General features: G+C 47.4%; 1 protein-coding gene across 3 annotated transcripts in view; it reads right to left on the reverse strand.

Annotated features, from left to right (window-relative positions):
* DHX40 (DEAH-box helicase 40) overlaps positions 1 to 19,638 on the reverse strand; it is a 418,899-nt gene that overhangs the window by 249,502 nt on the left and 149,759 nt on the right. For all 3 annotated transcript variants that reach the window (XM_078679838.1, XM_078679839.1, XM_078679840.1), the window contains exon 8: positions 3,443 to 3,542. In XM_078679838.1, the coding sequence (XP_078535964.1) occupies positions 3,443 to 3,542 (100 nt within the window). The remainder of the gene's footprint in view (positions 1 to 3,442; positions 3,543 to 19,638) is intronic.

Below are 19,638 nucleotides of genomic sequence, written 5' to 3' on the forward strand. Positions count from 1 at the left end.
GCCTGGTAAAACTCCGTGGGTCATTGTCAATGTCTACTCGCGCCCGGTTGCCTCGTCAAGTGAATCACCTACCTTAAATGATCTAGCTTCCTTCCTGGGTCAACTTCCGGGTGAATACAAGGTGGTACTTGGAGGGGACTTCAATTGCCACTTTGAACCCCTGGAAGGTTTACTCGATGGTGCCCTTACGGCCGAGGACGACCATTGGGGGGTTCCACCCTCTTCTTCCCCTCACCCTAAAGCCTGGTCCCCTCTAGCCTTACAGCTCATGTCCCTTACTTTGAATGGCGCGCTGAGGGCGTGTAACGGTCGTACTCCTTCCGATACCCCCTCGATGTGTACATTCAACAGGAGGGGCCACGAGTCAAGGCTAGATTACATTATGGTGGATATTTCACTCTGGCCCAAAGTGCGGGACTTTAGGGTTATCAAGAGGACAGACAGCGACCATAACGCTCTCTGTTTAAATATTCTGTGCCCTTCGCCCTTGACGGACTCATCCCCAGCTGGCCAAGGGGCTGATACGGGGGATCTGCTCCTGACCACAAATAGGCGCCGAGTTAAGTGGGGGAAGCTTGTAAATTCGGAGGAGTCAATTAAGAAACTATACGAGCTGGCGCTCCCTAGCCTCATGGAGGTTGAGACCCTCCTGAATGAACCAAGAACCGCTGAGTACTCTGAGAAACTGGGAAACATTCACCAGGCTTTAGTGAGGGACTTGGCCGAGGTATTTCATCCGGAGGTCCCAATTCGAAAGAAAAGGACTCCTGTTCCCACTTGGTATACCCCAGACTGCAGGTCAGCAAAATCTGACCTTATTGCAGCCATAAAAGAGGGGTCAGATAAGGCCAAAGTGCGTGACCTGAGGAACCTCCATAAATCAGTGCTGGTGGCTGCAAGGACCGAGTGGGATTGGAAGTACTGGCAGGACCTCTATGATGCCCTCAAATCCAGGGATCCCCGGCAGTTTTGGGCACTTGTAAATAATGGGTCAGGGAATCTTAGTAAAGCGATTGAGCCTAACATAGCCCCTGCGGTATGGGAGTCCCATTTTGGGGCTCTCTACCTAGATACCAGTTCCTGCCCGGCCGTGGAGATGCAACTGGGTACTGAGGAGTCCGGAATGGAATTTTCCCTGGGGGAAGTGGAGCTTGCCATAGAACGTCTAGCAGTGGGGAAGGCGCCAGGCCTGGATAGGCTACCCGGGGATCTATTCAGGCATCACCCGGATATCTGGGGTCCATACCTTCTTGTTCTATTTAATGCCATTCTTGGAGGTATGGCGATCCCTGGGTCGTGGTTGGGGGCAGAGATTGTGCCCATCCACAAGAAGGGCTCTACTCTGCTCCCTTCCAATTACAGGCCTATAAGCCTCATAGATGTGCCCAAAAGATCTTTGCGCGCCTCATTTTGGACCATCTCCTAGACTGGGTCGAGGCCAATGACATCTTGAGCCCTTTACAGGCTGGCTTCAGAAAGAACACGTCGACCATGGATCAAATCTTTCGCCTCCTTCTTCTGTACTGGAAGACGGTTACGTTAGAGGGAGGCCGACTGTACATGGTCTTCGTGGATCTGAGGTCAGCCTTTGACCTCGTCCCGAGGGGGAAGTTATGGGAGGTTCTGCAGAAGCTAGGAGTCCCCCCCCACCTCCTCAGAATCATCATTAGACTGCATGAGAACAACTTTGCGGTAGTAAGGTGTGGGAGGGATGGCAAGCCCTCGGGCAAATTCCCGGTCCGCCGAGGTGTCAGACAGGGCTGTGTTCTGGCTCCGACACTGTTCTGTCTGTACATCAACAGCGTCATTCAACACCTTGACGCTGTCGGGGACAATGATGCCCCGGTTTTGGCAGGAAGGAGGGTCCCGGCAATTATGTTTGCCGATGATACCCTCCTTCTTTCCAAATCCCCCATGGGGATTCAGAGGATCGTGGATGGTTTTGGTCACTTTTGTAGACAACACGGGTTGGAGGTGAACACGGAAAAAACTAAGTTCATGATCTTCAACCCTCCGGCCAAGACCAGACCCAACCCAAAACTCGAGGGAACCAGTCTGGAAAGGGTTTCTACCTTTACATACCTGGGGGTCTCACTTCAAGAAAATCTGACTTGGGATTCCCAGGTGGCGAGATCTAGGCTGAAACTCTCCCAGCTTTCGGGCGCACTCCTGAGGGTATCTAATAAGTCCACCTTCAAGCCTGTCAGCCCGGCCTTAGAAATGTACAGGACTCAGGCGAAGGCGGCTGCCTTGTATGGCAGTGAGCTGTGGGGCCATAAAGCTGGGAAGGTCATGGCAGGGGTGGAAAATTGTTTCCTTAGACGTCTTCTTGCTCTTCCGCAGGGTACACCACTCCTCCCCCTAAGACTTGACCTGGGTCTCCCGTCAATCGCAGAGGACTTGCGGTCGAAACCGGTGAAGTATTGGCATCGGCTATGGTCCACTGAGGAGTTGCACCACTATAGGCAGGACCTCATACATGTCTTGAGGCTGGATGTAAATGGTAAGATCCCTTGGCTGGCACTTATCAAATCGGAATGTTCCAGCTTGAACTTGCCAGACCTATGGGATGACCCAGCTCAGGGATGTAGAACGATTCCGCGCAAAACCCTGGCACAGCTTTACAAGAACAAAACCCTTGCTGATATGGACAGTGCATATGATAGTGGCACCCTGACAGGATGTTTTATTGTTTCCAAAAATTCTTATGTTTTTGAACCTTTTATGGATTTTATCTACCCTCTTTTGGCGAGGAAACTGTTCCTGCAATGGAGGTTTGGTACGCTCCCTACTAAAGTTTTTACCCATAAGTGGTCGCTAGGGGGCGACAAGCTCTGCCCATGCTGTAAAGTTAAGGAAGAAGATGACTTGCACATAATGTTTTGTTGCCATGCCTACGGGAGTCCGAGGAGGCGCTGGCTAGCCCCTCTTTGTCGGAATCTGGGCTTCAGTAACTACTTACAAGCCTACAGGGTGCTGAAAACTAATACCCTGGGCCACATTGTGTTTGCGATTTCCAAATTCCTAATGGCAGCATGGATAATAAGAAAGAAAATGTCTGTTTAATCTATTTTACCACGCTTCTCTAAACATTGCAGGTCCAGTTGGTTTTTATTGTAAATATTGTCTTTTATCTGTATGTATTTTTATTGCTTCTTTTATGGCCCATGAGGCCGAAATAAAGAATTTTTGGATTGGATTAGAAGTACAAGTTTAGGCTAAACCTTTAGAGAGAAAAATGTATCACCAATAGATTTCAACATAACACAAACACATGCTAGAGATGTAGCCTAGTGGCTAAGGTGTCATCTGTTAAACTAGGAGGCTGGAGTATTCATTCTGCTTTCACATGACCAAACTAAGAAAACAACCTTACTTCAGGTATTACGCACTTCACGAAATAAAATACAAATTGAACCCTTGTCTTTTAAACTAAGTGTACCTGATGCCTGGAATTGTTAAAGACGTAGCAGCAATATTTGTAGATAGAATACACTTTCTAACTCCAGCAGGTGGTGGAAGAAAGATTTCCTTCTGTTGGTCTAAATAAAAAAATAAAATAAAAAACACGTTATTCCTCAGATCAGATGACGATAAACAACATGCAATATCAAAGGAATCTGACAGTGTGCTTGTCGATCAGAGGACGATAATATATGCTCGGTTATATATCCAATACTTCAATAACGAAATAAAGAAAGGCATCAGTTAGCCCATACTTTGGAACAGACATTATTATAAATATCCATGGAGTTGTTTTGCTTATGAATTAGGGTATATTGCAGATGATTCTTGCAGGTTAGTAGAAAATGCAATATGCCACATAGTATAATATCGACTATCCAGAGAGCAAATCCAAAAACGCAATAGAAAATGAATATGAAACTATAGTTCATAGACATATTATGGTTTAAATCATATTTATTACACGAAAACGGTAATATACAACTCAAGTCCAGAAGACTTGTAGTGCGGTTCATGCATTTACTGTTGAAGACTCACAGCATTATTTGACAGGTTCTATAACTGGTACATAGGTTAGATCTAAGGTATATGAATCCCACAAGGCTGCCCATGTCATTTCTCATCAATGATCCAGTCAGTAAAGATCAGCATCTTTGTGCAGAACTACTAATTAACCAAACACTTAGAATAAAGCAAATCCTCCATCACCACTCTTATTTACTTTCAATATAGATACTCTGACCAACATATGATGTACACATGCAACTTCTCAAATGAAATTAAGAAGCTTTTAATAAGGTTGTATGCGGATGATCTGATGGTATTAGCTGCTAACTTGGAGGTACTATGCTGACTAGAACAGGACAATTCGTTTTAGATATGAAATAAATGATAAAGAAAAAATTGCAACTATGCCAGAAAATAAGGACAAATTATAAAATGACAATTATTTGACAACATGGTAAGAGTAGAATTCGGGATCAAAATTTACAGCCATCACTTAAACCTATCACTAAGTGGCAGAATCAACTTTTGGAAACTTATTTTCTTACCTAAGCTTACCATATATTTAATCATGTACCCACTTATTTTTAAAAAAAGGTGCTAAACTAACAATTTCATTATTTGACCTAGAGCTTTTTGTAAAGCATTCGTAAAGCATCAGTAACATTTCTATGTGCTAGTAAGTAGTGGGCTTTTGTGTTGCAAGCTGACAAACAAAAGAACTAGTCAATGCCTAAAAAATCATTCTGAAGTTAAAGGTATCGGTATCTTTGCAAAGGTCTGTCTCCATCGAAGAGTCAGCAGGAAAAACTCCAAGGCGAAGTTCCTTGCACATGCTGGGGTCTCCAGCCATCTCCAGATAGGTTGTAACTTGGAGTAAGGCTCAAAAGACAGTAGTGGTAGGCAATGTTAATTGCCTGATAAGTTGGTAATTGCACATTGGGTTCTAAAGGCGGTCTAGAACGTGCCCATGTAAAAATGTATGCACAAAACACAGCATTTTACCTCAACCCTTGACAGCCAGCCAGTTGACAGATGATTCCAATGCTAGTATAATGTAGTTAATTGTTTTTAGCAGATGGATGTGGCAAAATGTATAGTCTCATGGCTTTTCAAAGTTGAGATGGGACAAACGGCACAGTTTTGAACCTTTTAAGGCTTATCCGCTATTTTGGTCCATAGACCGCCTTATGCAATGTTACAATAACCTGTCTGGGATTGGGCAACTGTCAGGAGGATGTGATGCACGGCAAGTTATCATTTAACCATGAAACCCTCTTTCACTCCTTGGGCCGCAGATTGAAAGAACAAATTTGCAAATTGTTTATCTGCTCATAGTTGAAGCTCACCCTAAAGTTGCAAACCGAACTAACCGCTAGGGTGGTGCCCAGCAACGTCCCTTGCAACATTAAACAAAATCTCCACTTTGGATTCATTTATGCCGAGGCAGTTGAGATTCATCCATCAATGGATATGGGTGAGGCAATCAAATTAGTATTTGTGAACTCCGCCGATAATCACAATCCAAGATTGTGGCTACAAGGGAGGCTTAGTAGGCAATGAAGGCTGCCGGAACACATCATGATCCTAGAGGCAAAACACTGTCAAAGCTCTGGGAGAAGAAAGAAACCAACTTGATCTGGTATGTGGGATTTGCTAAGACATACCTCAATAGTACAAGAGGTATTGCCAATACGAGGGTTGAGTATATGACGGAGGTTGTCAATGCACACAGTGTAAAAGATGCAGAAAGGCCTAAGGGAACGAGACTAGTCCTCACCCTGGTCTTTAGCACTGAATTTTTTCAGAGGAAATGTGATAGTGTGCTTAAGCAAGAGTCGAACTGAAGGTCTTCTGATGACTGGTGTGACGACTGGGTGACTTAATTTGATAATTTACACATGCATCTACGAGAATCATGGAAAGTTGCATTTGAATCATTATTTAGTGATGAGGGTCTACTGCCTTGATACAAATTCACAGAATGTGAGCCAAAGCAAGATTGCAGCATCAAATTAAAAATTAGACATATCGACTGCAGGAAAGCTTGCACCGGACATCGCCACAGCCATCCCTGACGGCTACAAGATCTCCTGCAGAGACCGCACCAACGGAATCGGAGGAGGAATCGCCATCGTCCACAAGTCCACCCTCCAAGTCCACACCTGCGCAGACGACCCCCTCAACTCCGCCGAACACCTCCACTTCCGGATCCACACCGATCCCAACACCACCCTCAGAGGAACTCTTGTCTACAGACCTCCCGGACCCCGGGCCCTGTTCAGCGATTCCATCGCCGACCTCGCCAGCACCCACGCACTCGCCTCCACGGACTACGTCCTCCTCGGGGACATGAAGGAATATGCTACTTACCAGTATGCATCTGTTCTTGGCATAGAGGGCTGCAGAGTGGTACATTTATGAATAGATCGCCATCTGGTGTTGGGCTCGGATGATTGCACTTTGTTTTTCTTCTGGAGAAGTCTTTGTCGTCATAGGTGACTCCTCCTCTCGGTGTTAGTGCGCATGGGCATCGGCTCCATCCTTAGATTGTTTTGCCATAGTAGGGTTAGATGGAGTAGTGTAGTATAGTACATAAAGATATGCCCATGTCAATGTATCTAAATAAGATAATGTTGGGACAGACACAGGTTTCCGGGGAGGCAGGGAGGGCATGTACCACTCTGCAGCCCTCTATGCCAAGAACAGATGCATACTGGTAAGTAGCATATTCCGTTCGAGGCATATGGGCTGCAGATGGTACATTTATGAATAGATTGTACAGCAGTTACCTCCCTAGCGGTGGTCACCAGTGTCTGTCGCAACTGTCTGAAATAGAGTTTTTAATACAGCTTGGCCCACTCTGGCTTGTTGTGCAGCCTGTACATCAACACAGTAGTGCTTTGTGAATGTATGTGGTGTAGACCAAGTTGCTGCTCTACATATGTCATCTAGGGGAATGTTCCCTAAGAATGCCATAGATGCTCCTAGTTTTCTTGTGGAATGAGCTCTAGGAGGAACAGTTAATGTTCTCTTTGCTTTAATGTAACATATTTGTATACATCTTACAATCCATCTTGCGATGCCTGCTTTAGAGATAGGATTGCCCTTATGTGTTGGGGAAAATGCTACAAATAGTTGTTTAGTTTTCCTGAAGTCTTGTGTTCTTTCTATGTAGTACAAAATGGCTCTTTTAACATCTAGTGTATGTAGAGCCCTTTCTGCCACCGTCTGTGGCTTTGGAAAGAAGACTGGTAATTCCACTGGCTGATTGATGTGGAATGCTGAAATTACTTTAGGCAAGAACTTTGGGTTTGTTCTAAGAACCACTTTATTCTGGTGTAACTGTAGGAATGGTTCTTGTATTGTTAATGCCTGTAATTCGCTTACTCTTCTGAGTGAGGTAATAGCTATAAGGAATGCCACCTTCCATGTAAGGAATTGTATTTCGCACCTATGCATAGGTTCGAAGGGTGGCCCCATTAGTCTGGTGAGTACTACGTTGAGGTTCCAGACTGGGGAAGGTGGTAATCTTGGTGGAATGACTCTTTTAAGACCCTCCATGAATGCTTTTATCGCTGGTACTCTGAACAGTGATATGCGCTGCCTGTTTTGTAGGTATGCTGCTATAGCTGCTAGATGTACTCTGATAGATGTGTACGCTAGATTACATTGCTGTAAGTGTAATAAGTAGCAAATAATCTCCCTTGTTGATACGTCTAGAGGGTTGATATTGTTATTAGTACAGTGTATAGCAAACCTCTTCCACTTAGCTGCATAGCATGCTCTGGTGGTTGGACGTCTCGCTTGTTTAATTATTTCCATGCAATTTGGGGGGAGATCTAAGTACCCAAATTCTAGGATTTCAGGAGCCAGATCGCTAAGTTCAATTGAGTTGGATCTGGGTGCATTATTTCTCCATGGTTCTGTGTAAGGTGCATGGGTAGAATTCGTAGCTTTTGATGTGGCACTTGTGAGAGTTGCAAGAGCGTGGTGAACCACGGCTGTCTTGCCCACGTGGGTGCTACTAGTATCATGGTCATTGAATGTTGTTGCAGTTTCCTGACCACTAATGGGATTAGTGGGAGAGGGGGAAAAGCGTATGCAAATTTGTTGGACCAATTTATCCATAACGCATTGCCCTGCGACAGGTGATGTGGGTACCTGGACGCGAAGCTTTGGCATTTTGCGTTCTGATGAGTGGCAAATAGGTCTATCTCTGGTTGTCCCCATCTTTGGAAGAATGGCTGCAGTATTTGTTGGTGCAGTTCCCATTCGTGTATTTGTTCCGACTGTCTGCTTAAGATGTCTGCTATCTGGTTTTGAACTCCTGGTAGGTGTTCGGCTAACAGATAGATGTTTTGAGGAATGGCCCATCTCCAAATTTCCTGTGCTAGTCTGGATAATTGGAGAGAGTGCGTCCCCCCCTGTTTTTGAATATAATACATTGCTGTCATGTTGTCTGTTCTGATCAGGACTGCTTTGTGGATAACATGTATCTGAAAGGCTTTCAATGCTAGAAACACTGCCAGTAGTTCTAGATAGTTGATGTGCAGTGTTCTTTCCTGCACACTCCACCTTCCTTGTACTGTGTACTTGTCCATATGTGCTCCCCATCCGGTGAGCGATGCGTCTGCTGTTATTGTCACCTGTGGAATTGGCTCTAGGAATGACCGCCCCTTGGTAATGTTTGTTCTGTTCCACCACTTCAGAGAGCGGTGTGTGCGGTCGTCTACCAACACCAGATCCGTAATCTGCCCTTGAGCCTGATTCCACTGTGTCGCTAAGCATTCTTGTAGCGGACGCATTTGTAGTTTTGCATATGGTATTAGCAGTATGCAGGATGACATCATGCCTAATAGCTGCATGAACACTCTTGCTGTTAGTGAGTGTTGTGGCTGAAATCTCTGAATGATTGTAAGCATTGCTTGGACCCTGACTGGGTTGGGGTACACTTTGGCTTTTTCTGTGTCTATAGTAGCCCCCAGATATTGTTGAACCTTGTTTGGTTGTAGGTGTGACTTTGTGTAGTTCACCGTGAACCCTAGCTGGTGTAGTAGCTGAATTGTCTTTTGTGTGTGTTGCAGACACTCCTCTTGCGACCTGGCTTTTATTAGCCAGTCGTCCAAGTATGGGAAGACCTGAATTTGTTGTCTTCTTAGGTGAGCTGCTACCACTGCCAGGCATTTTGTGAACACCCTTGGTGCCGTCGTGACACCAAATGGAAGGACTTTGAACTGATAATGTTGTCCTTCTACCACAAACCTGAGGTATTTCCTGTGGGCTTTGTGAATAGGGATATGAAAGTAAGCGTCTTTTAGATCCAGTGTAGAAAGAAAGTCCCCTTTCTTCAGTAAAGGAAGTACTTGTTGGAGCGTGACCATGTGGAAATGTTCCGAATTTATGTATGCGTTGAGAGGTCTTAGGTCCAGTATTGGCCTTAGAGACCCGTCCTTTTTTGGAATTAGGAAGTATAGGGAGTATACTCCTGTTCCCTGTTGGTGCTGTGGAACCTTCTCTATGGCATGCTTTTCTAGCAGTGATATTACTTCTTGTTTTAATAGTGTCAGGTGATCTTGTTTCATTGGACGCTGTTTGGGGGGGGATGTTTGGTGGGGTAGCTGTGAGTTCTAGGCAATAACCATGTTGGATAATTTGTCTTACCCACTTGTCTGATGTGATGTTTTCCCAGACAGGTAGGAACTGTGATAGGCGTCCCCCTACCGGTGTTATATGGTCTGGGGGAAGCTCTATGAAGTCACTGTTTTGGGGTTGGAGAGTTGCGGTTGTTGTTGTTTCCGCGACCTCTACCCTTGTTGTTGTTACCCCTGTATCCACCTCTAGAATTACCTCTGGGTGATGTAGGTGTAAAAGAGGTTTGCTGTTGGTTTGTACCTGTACTTTTGGATCCTCCTCTATAGGTGGATCTACGAAAGGAACCTCTTTGTGTCGGCTGTTGCAATGCTCCCATTGATTTAGCCGTTTCTGTATCCTTTTTCATCTTTTCTAGGGCCTCATCTGTCCCTGTGCCAAAAAGTGTTTTCCCATCAAAAGGTTGGTTCAGTAACGATGTTTGTACCTCTTGTTTGAACCCTGACACTCTGAGCCATGCATGTCTCCTTAGCATGATGCTTGTATTTGTCGACCTTGCCACAGTTTCTGCCGCGTCTAGGGCGCACTTTATTGAAGTGTTAGTAATTAACTTCCCTTCTTGTATAAGTTGATCTGCTTTCTTTTGATGTTCTTTAGGGAGATGTTTGATGAGTGTTTCTAACTCATCATAATGCGCTCTGTCATACCTTGCAAGTAGTGCTTGCGTATTAGCTATGCGCCAACTGTTTGCCGCTTGAGATGCTACTCTCTTGCCAGAGGCATCTATTAGTTTAGACTCTTTGTCAGGAGGTGGAGCTTCTCCTGTAGATAAAGAGTTTGCTCTCTTGCGAGCGTTTGTGACCACTAGTGAGTCTAGAGGAATTTGTCCCTTAATGTATATTGGGTCTTTTGGAGCTGCCCTATATTTTTTATCAATTCTTGGGTTCAATACCCTAGCCCTCACTGGGTCTTTGAATATCTCTGATGTATGACTGAGAAGGCCCTTTAGCATTGGTAGTGTTCCTGATGTTCTTTGTGCAGTAGGTAGTGTTTCTAATAAGAAGTCCTGTACTTGAGGTTCTGTATGTAGGTCTACCTTATGAAATGTTGCTGCTCTAGTAATGAGTTGTGCAAACCCAGTATTGTCATCAGGAGGTGAAGGTTTTGAGGGATATGACTCAAGGTCGGTATCATTACCTGATCCCACATTATACTCCTCCCATGGGTCTGCCTCCTCTGGGATTGTGTCCTCATCATCCCCAGGGTGTCCCCCCTCCCCTGTGTCACTCTCTCCATCTGTTGTAGGTGTAGATGGACGTGTGGGAGGAATATCTGGCCTATTGTGAGGAAGAGGCGAAGATGGTGTGTGAGGTTTGGGAGAAGGGGGAGGAGTTGTATTCGTCCCCATTGTTCTCTTCTTTGGATGAGCCTTGTCGTCCAAATGTTCATGTTTCCTCTTTTTAGGTAGTTCTGTGGCTACCTTGCCGGTCTTTGGGTCAATAAACAAAGTCTTTTGTTTAGGATCCGTTCCGTGTTCCTGTGTCGGTACCGCAGTTTTCGGTTCCGAAAGGTGTCTTTTCTTTGCAATGTCCATTTGTATTTTCGGTGCCGAAGTTTTGTTCGGATCCGACTTCTTCGGTATCGAAGATGTCCCCGGTGTCGAGGGTGTTTTCGGCGCCGAAGCGTGCTTCGGTGTCGACATGGACTGCTTCGACTTCGAGCTTTCCTTGACCTGGTGCTTCGGTGTCGATGTTGTCGGTTTATCGGAACCGGAACCACTATGATGGGGGACCGAGTGTTTCGGTTTCTGTTTCGTTGCCGGGCTCGAAGGCGGGGCGTTGGAAACTTTTTTCGGTTGTCTGACCGGGCTCGAGGGCGGGGTCGACACCGTGCGGGGTCTGTTTTTCGGTAAAGGGACGTCGTCACTCACGGTTTGTTGGACGTCGATTTCCTCGACGTCGGACTCGTCCGCTTCTGACCCCGCCTCGTCGGCCTCTTCTTCCTCCTCTTCTGGGTGCTGGTCCTCGAACAGCTCCGGGATTGCTTGTGACTGCATTCTCGATACCTCGTGTCTTCGGGCTCGACGGTTTCTAATCGTCGATTTTGACGAGAACGCTGCACAGGCCTCACAGTCCCTGGATTCGTGTTCAGGGGACAAGCAGAGGTTGCACACCTCGTGTAGGTCCTTGTGTGGGAACTTAGCACCACACGTTGGACATTTTTTGAATGGAGTCCTTTCCATGGACCCCGGGCTGGACTACGTCGAATTTCTCGTAGTCGTCGTCCTTCGAACCGCATCGGTATGGAGTGAAGTCGCGTTCGATAACGATACCGTCGATTTGGAAAGGAATACGCGCCGGTTATAACCTTCTTTGTTGAAGTCGGTCCGGAGCGCTTCGATCCTCATCCGAACCCGATGGCGGAAAAAAACAATCTAAGGATGGAGCCGATGCCCATGCGCACTAACACCGAGAGGAGGAGTCACCTATGACGACAAAGACTTCTCCAGAAGAAAAACAAAGTGCAATCATCCGAGCCCAACACCAGATGGCGATCTATTCATAAATGTACCATCTGCAGCCCATATGCCTCGAACCTTCCATCGCGAGAACACCAACGAGACCAACTCCGCCACCCTGATAGACAACCTCGCCAACCTCGGCCTCCGACAACTCGTCACCGAACCCACCCACGCCGCCGGCCACACGCTCGACCCAGTCTCCTCCACAAGCACCCATGTCGCCTTCAACAACACCACCGAACTCCACTGGACCGACCACCGCTGCATCCACTACACATTCAAGAAACCAACCACGCACCACCGCACCCAACAGCTACCTCGCCGCTGCTGGAGAAAAGTCCCCGAGGACCAGCTGACCTCCACCCTTGCCCAGAACCCACCCACCGACCCCACTGACCCAGACACCGCCGTCCGTAACCTTAGACAGTGGATCGAAGACTGCGCCAACACTCTCGCCCCGCTAAAGAAACCCTCCATCAACCACCCCAGCAAGAGGGCCGCCTGGTTCACCAAAGAACTCCAGACCTCCAAACACACATGCTGGAAGCTGGAGAAGAAATGGCTCCATGACCGCATGCCAGACAGCCACTCAGCCCACAAGGACGCCATCTGCAGACACCATCACCTAATCAGAACAACCAAGAGATCTTCCTTCAAAGCCCGCCTGGACAACAACACACACGACAGCAAAGAGCTTTTCAGCAAAGTAAAGGAACTCTCCAACTCCAGCGCCAACACCAACGACATCCCGCCCTTGCAAGGACTGTGCGACTCACTGGCCACCTTCTTCCATCGCAAGATCGCTGACATCCATGACAGTTTCAACCCCCATCCGCCCCGACCATGACAGACCCCACCCCGAACACCACCTGCACGAACCAGCTGACCTCCTGGACCCACGTCAACGACGACGAGACACGCAAGATCATGAACTCCGTCCGCTCAGGATCGCCAGCAGACCCCTGCCCGCACCACGTGTTCAACAAAGCAGACGCTACCATCGCACCCCAACTAAGGAAGGTCATCAACATCTCCTTCGACACAGCGACATTCCCGGAAAGCTGGAAGCACGCCGAAATCAACGCCCTCCTCAAAAAGCCCAAGGCGGACCCCAAAGACCCCAAGAACTTCCAGCCCATCTCCCTGCTCTCCTTCCCGGTGAAGGTCATCGAGAAAATCGCCAACACTCAGCTGACCCGCCACCTCGAGGACAACAACATCCTAGACCCATCGCAGTCCGGATTCAGACGGAGCCACAGTACCGAGACAGCCCTCATCGCTGCCACAGACGACATCCGGCAGCAAATAGACAATGGCGAAACTTCAGCCCTCATCCTCCTGGACCTGTCAGCCGCTTTCGACACGGTCTGCCACCGCACACTAAGAACACGCCTCCAAGAAGCCGGAATCCATGACAAGGCCCTAGACTGGACCACATCCTTCCTCTCCGGCAGAACCCAGAGAGTCCGCCTCCCCACCTACTGATCCGAAGCTACTGACCTCATCTGCAGCGTACCCAAGGGCTCATCCCTAAGCTCGACCCTGTTAAACGTCTACATGGCCCCCCCTCGCACAAGTGGCCCGCCAGCACGACCTGAACATCATCTCCTACACTGACGACACCCAGCTCATCCTCTCCCTCACCAAGGACCCGCACGCCGCCAAAACCAACATCCACGAGGGAATGAAGGCCGTCGCCGAGTGGATGAGGAGCAGCCGCCTGAAGCTAAACTCGGACAAGATGGAAGTCCTCATCCTCGGCCCCACCCCTTCGGCCTGGGACGACTCCTGGTGGCCGACCACTCTGGGAACAGCACCGATGCCCACGGACAACGCACGCAACCTAGGATTCATCCTCGACTCCTCCCTCTCCATGTCGAAGCAGGTCAACGCCGTCTCCTCCTCCTGCTACAACACCCTCCGCATGCCCCGCAGGATCTACAAGTGGATCCCGAACGAAACCAGAAGAACGGTGACCCAAGCCCTCGTCAGCAGCAGGCTCGACTACGGCAACGCACTCTATGCAGGAATCCCGCCCAAACACCTACAGCGACTGCAACGCATCCAGAACGCATCCAGAACGCCTCTGCCCGCCTGATCCTCAACATGCCTCGACGCAGCCTCATTACCTCCCACCTAAGAGACCTGCACTGGCTCCCCGTCAACAAGAGGATCACCTTCAAGCTCCTCACCCACGCACACAAAGCACTCCACAACACTGGACCAGCCTACTTGAACAACAGACTCAACTTCTACACCCCCGCCCGCCAGCTCCGCTCTGCCAGCCTCGCCCTCGCCCCGCGCATCTAACGAACAACCTCCGGCGGCAGATCCTTCTCCTTCCTCGCCGCCAAGACCTGGAACACCCTCCCCACCCACCTGCGGCAGACCCAGGATTTGCTCACTTTCAGGAAGCTCCTCAAGACCTGGTTCTTCGAGCAGTAGCATCAGCCCCTCCCCTCAGCGCCTTGAGACCCTCACGGGTAAGTAGTGCGCTTTACAAATTCTTGATTGATTGCTTGATTAAAGGACTTTTTTTTATAAATTGACAGAGGAATTAGAAATGTATTGATACTGTTAGTCTAAAGTAATCTGGTGACTCACATGCTACTTTCTAAACCCATTCCTATCAAATACAAGCAATAACTAACTTACTCATGGGAATTTTGGGGTAACACCGGGTTGATGATGGAGCACTACTACTAATCATAAAAAAGTGTTTTATATAAAGTGCAGTTACGTCCGGAGTCGTTTCCCAGCGCTAGGGTTTCCTGTCCTCTACCATGAACATAAACACTAGATATAGACAAGATGGAGCTTTTAAAAGAGAACTCTGACTTCTCCTGTCTAAGTGAAAGGGGTGATGAGTTCCACAGTCTAGCCATTCAAAAGCTGAACGAGCATCCTCCGATGCGTAATTTTTAATTCAAGGAATGACTGCAAGCTGAGCATTGGCTGATCTGAGAAATCTTTTGGGAGAGTAGGCTGAAATCATAGTCTTCAAGTAGCCAGACCCTTTGCCATTAAGAATCCTATGGCAACAGCATAGAGCTTTGAAAGAAACTCATTCCAACAAAGGGAGCCAATGCAATTTGACTAAGATAGGAGTTGATAGGGAGTGTCTAGGCAAGTTCAGCAGCAAACATGCTGCCATATTCTGCACACTCTGGAGTCGCATCATGCATGCCTGCAAAACTCAGAGATATAGAACATTACAGTAGTCCCGTCTAGACTACAGTTTTCCTGGTTACTTCTTACAGATGAGGAAGAATTTTTTTCAGGGAATTTATGGTACCAAAGCACTGTCCTGCCAAGATTGTAATTTGGCTTACAAATGACATTTTAGAATCAAATTTCATGTTTGGCCGCCATGCGGTGGACCAAATAGATGGCTGTTTAACTAGGACAAGAACCTTGGTTTTACCTGCATTCAATCTGAGGCAGCTGAGACTCATCCAATCTGCTGTCTCAGTTAAACATGATAGGAATTGTGCTGCCAGGCCGATGGAGTTTTGGGACAGGGTAACTATTAATTGGTGTCATCAGTGTATGACACAATTGAGAGACTAAATCTCTCAACAATGTCTGCTAGAGGATGCAGGACAGACCCGGAGGCACTCCCTGCCGTAGTGGGAAGATTTAAGTGGCACCTGAAAGGTGCGGCTCTGCAAAAAAGACGCCAACCATTGTAGCGCCAGGCTGCCAATCCCATAGTTTTGCAGCCGCTCTAATAGGAGGCTCTGGGACACAGTATCAAATGATGCATTGAGGTCCAGCAGGAGCAACACAATCTTGTTCCCTCTATCCCTGGCTTGGCGTATAGCTTGAGAAGCAAACAGAAGAGCTGATTCTTTACCGTACAGGACGAAATCCTGATTGAGTCTCAGGCACTATAGTAGCTTGTTTCCATGCGTAATGAACCCGACCACTAGGGAAAGAGCAAATGAACAAGTTTACACAACACTGGGGCGATACATAAAGAACCACGTTCCAAGATCATAGGAGTAGCAGAGTCAGAGGGAGCCCCTGATTTTAACGATGCCATGATGTAGATGAATTCTTCAAAATGGTGATGGGTTTAAAATCCAAGAGATTTTCTCTTTCCTCAATTGGTTCGAACCAAGTTTGGAGGCAGGGAATATTTCTGGTAGCATGTGAATCTACAGCACTACATGTCACAAAATTATGCTTTCAAGTTAAGTGACATTTCCCGTTCGAGGCATGTGTGGCAGTAGATACGCTGCTGTGTATAGACTGTAAAGCATCCTCTCGAAAAGGAGTTGCTAGCCCCTGGGTGTTGCAGAACATGGAAAGAGTGTACATAGACCTGCCTGACCAACATTAGCTTGTTGGTGGGTTAGGACACCCACACAGTAATGATTTGTAAAAGTGTATGGTGTGGACCAGGTAGCTGCTTAGCATAAATCAGCTTTAGGGATGTTCCCCAGGAAGGCAACAGAGGCTCCTTTCTTTTGAGTAGAGTGTGCACTAAGAGGAGTGGGTAGGGTTCTCTTAGCTTTAGCATAGTATGTCTGGATGCATTTAACTATCCATCTGGCAATTCTGGACTTTGATAGAGCCTTTCCTTTGTAGGTTTAGGAGGAAAAAAAAGTTGTTGAGTCTTTCTAAATGGTCTGGTTCTATGAAAGTAGTATTTGAGGGCTTGTTTTACATCCAAAGTATGGAGAAACCCATCTGCAACTGAATCAGGCCTTGGGGTGAAAAACAGGAAGGGCAATGGACTGATTAAAGTGTAAGCAAGACGCTATCGTAAGGAGGAATTTGGGGTGGATGCAGAGGACAAGATTATCCCTATGTACTTGGAAAGAAGGTTCTTCCGGGTTAATGTCTGAAGCTCACTGACACGTATGAGTGAGGTGATAACAACTATAAATGCCACTTTCCTGAACTGAAAGGGGCAACAGTGGAGCGGCTCAAATGGAGGGCCCATGAGTCATGTGAGTACGGGCCCATTTGGGTGCCACCGGATGAAGGTGAGGGACATCTGCCAAAGCCTCCCAACCACAAATGGAAGAGGAAGAGGAGGAAAAGCGTAGGGAAATATCCCTGACCAGTTCATCCAGAGTGCATGGCCACTGGACTGTGGGTGTGGGAACCTGGAGGCGAAGTTTGGCCATGTGGCGTTTATCTGTAGGAAGCCCCATCTGTGAAAGTAGCGGAGGAGGACTTGCGGTTGGAGTTCCCACTCGTGGACTTGTTGCTCCATCCTGCTGAGAAGGCTAGCAAAATGGTTGCCCATTCGGGAAGAAACTTTTTTAGCAAATTAATTTTGTGGCAGAGAGCACAACGCCAAATGCTCAGGGATAACTGAGACAGTCGTGGAGATAGTGTCCCACCTTGTGTTTCAAGGTAATACATGGCTGTGATATGGTCTGTCCGGACAAAAACAACTTTGCCCGTCAGGTGAGGTTGGAAAGCCTTCCGCACTAGGTGAATGGCTAAAAGTTCGAAGTAGTTGTTGTGAAGGCGTTGGTACTTGGCTTCCCACTGATCCTGGACAGTCAGATCTTATAAGTGTGCGACCCAACCCGTAAGGGAGGCGTCCACAGTAACAACTGTCTTTGGATTTAGATTGAGGAAAGGATGCCCCAGCAACATGTGGTTGGTGTTCTGACAAAACTAGATAGTAACAATGACACTGCACTTGAGACCAGTGCTGCGCTAAGCATTCTTGCTACAGACGAATATGAAGCCTGATATGAAGTATTATGACAATGCAGGAAGCGATCATGCCTAGGAGGCACATGACTGTTCTGAATGTGAGTAATTGATTTGGTTGGAACAAAGAGAGCAGTGGCTTAAAGGACTGGATCCTAGCAGGATTTAGATAGGCTATGCCTACCTCTGAGTTGAGAATAGCCCGTAGCTAGGGTTAGATCGGGAGGGGTTGGAGGTGGGATTTTGTGGCATCGATAGTAAACCCTAAGCAATGAAGGTCCATTGTGAACTGTGTGTGTTTGTGGCACTGCTTGTGGGTGGCACTTTTGATTAGGCAGTCATCCAGATATGGGAAAACATGGATGCCCTGTCTGCACATCCACCACAGCAAGGCACTTGGTAAACACCTGAGGTGCAATAGTGACACCAGGGGGAAGCATTTTGACTTAGTAATGCTTTCCGCTGACCACAAACCTGAGATACCCGGCAATGAGATGGATGTATTGATATGTGGAAATAGGCATGCTTCAGGCCAAGCGAGCCATAAAATCGCCTTGCTGAAAAAATGGAATGACATCCTCAAGTGTAAAAAAATGAAAATTCTCTGACAGGATGTATTCATTTAGGGGCTTGAGGACAAGAATAGGCTTGAGGGACCATTCTTTTTGGGTATTAGGAAGTACATTGAGTACACTCCAGTGCCTGTGTGATGGCAGGGGATGGTTTCCATAGCCCTTTTGAGAAGAAGGACTTTGACCACCTCCTTGTGTAGCGTTGGTTGTTCTGGTGAGAGTCTGCGTTTGTGAGGTGGAATGGTGGGAGGCATGTAAGTGAACTCCAGACAATAACCATGTTCGATAATATCCAACACCCACTGATCTGAAGGGACGGTTTGCAATGTGGGAAAGACGCTTGTAGCCCAGCCACGACCGGTGTTGTGAGGTAAGGGAAGAAGGGGCAAGTTGGGGTTTGGTGGTGGCTACCCTTGTCTCTGCCTCTAGAATTGTTGCCCCTATAGTACCCTCTAATATAACCCCTGGGGAAGGATTGCTGACCCTGGATATGTTGATAAGATGTGGAGGATTCAGGGGAGGTGATCTTTGTGCATTCTCAGTAAGGAGTGTAGGGAAAAGAACCACAGGGAGTGGGTGTTTGCAGTGCCTCCGTCGCTTTATCTGTTTGCATATCTGTTGTGATCTTCTCTAATGCTTGGTCCACTTGTTGACCAACAAGATTGTCACAAATAAAGGGCATGTTCAGCAAGTTCTGCTGAACTTCTGGCTTAAAGCCAGAGATACTTAGCCAGGCGTGTCTGTGTGGCAGGATAGTGGAATTTACCACCCTGGCAGCAGTTTAAGCTGCATCTAGGGCACAGCAAATAGAGGTGTTGGCTATCAGCCTGCCTCAGACACTATCTTTTGGCCCCTTTTCCTATGCTCCTCTGGGAGCTATAAGAGAAATTCCTCCATTTCGTCCCAGTGGGCACAATCATAGCTTGTTAGAAGACTGACAGAATTAGCTAAACCCCAGTGGTTGAGCAATTGATTGGCCACCCTTTTCCCTGCAGCTATGCGTTTGCTTTCCTTTTCTGGTGGTGAGGCATCCCCGCTGACCTGGGAGTTGTCTCACTTATGAGCAGTAGTGACCACCATAGTGTCAGGTGGGATTTGACCGCAAATATAGATGGGTAAGAAGGGGAGGCTTTTTAGTTATCTACCCTAGGTGTTACAAACCTAGCTTAGACAGAGTCTTTAAAAATGTCAGGAGTGTGATGTAACATGCCCTTGAGCATGGGGAGGTGGCGAGTGGAGGAGAGAATTTCGTAGAAGAAGTCCTACTCTAAGGGCTCAGAGGCACCCCTCCCAATCATCTGGACA

This window comes from Lissotriton helveticus, chromosome 3_1 (assembly GCF_964261635.1).
Source record: "Lissotriton helveticus chromosome 3_1, aLisHel1.1, whole genome shotgun sequence".
Lineage (NCBI taxonomy): Eukaryota > Metazoa > Chordata > Amphibia > Caudata > Salamandridae > Lissotriton > Lissotriton helveticus.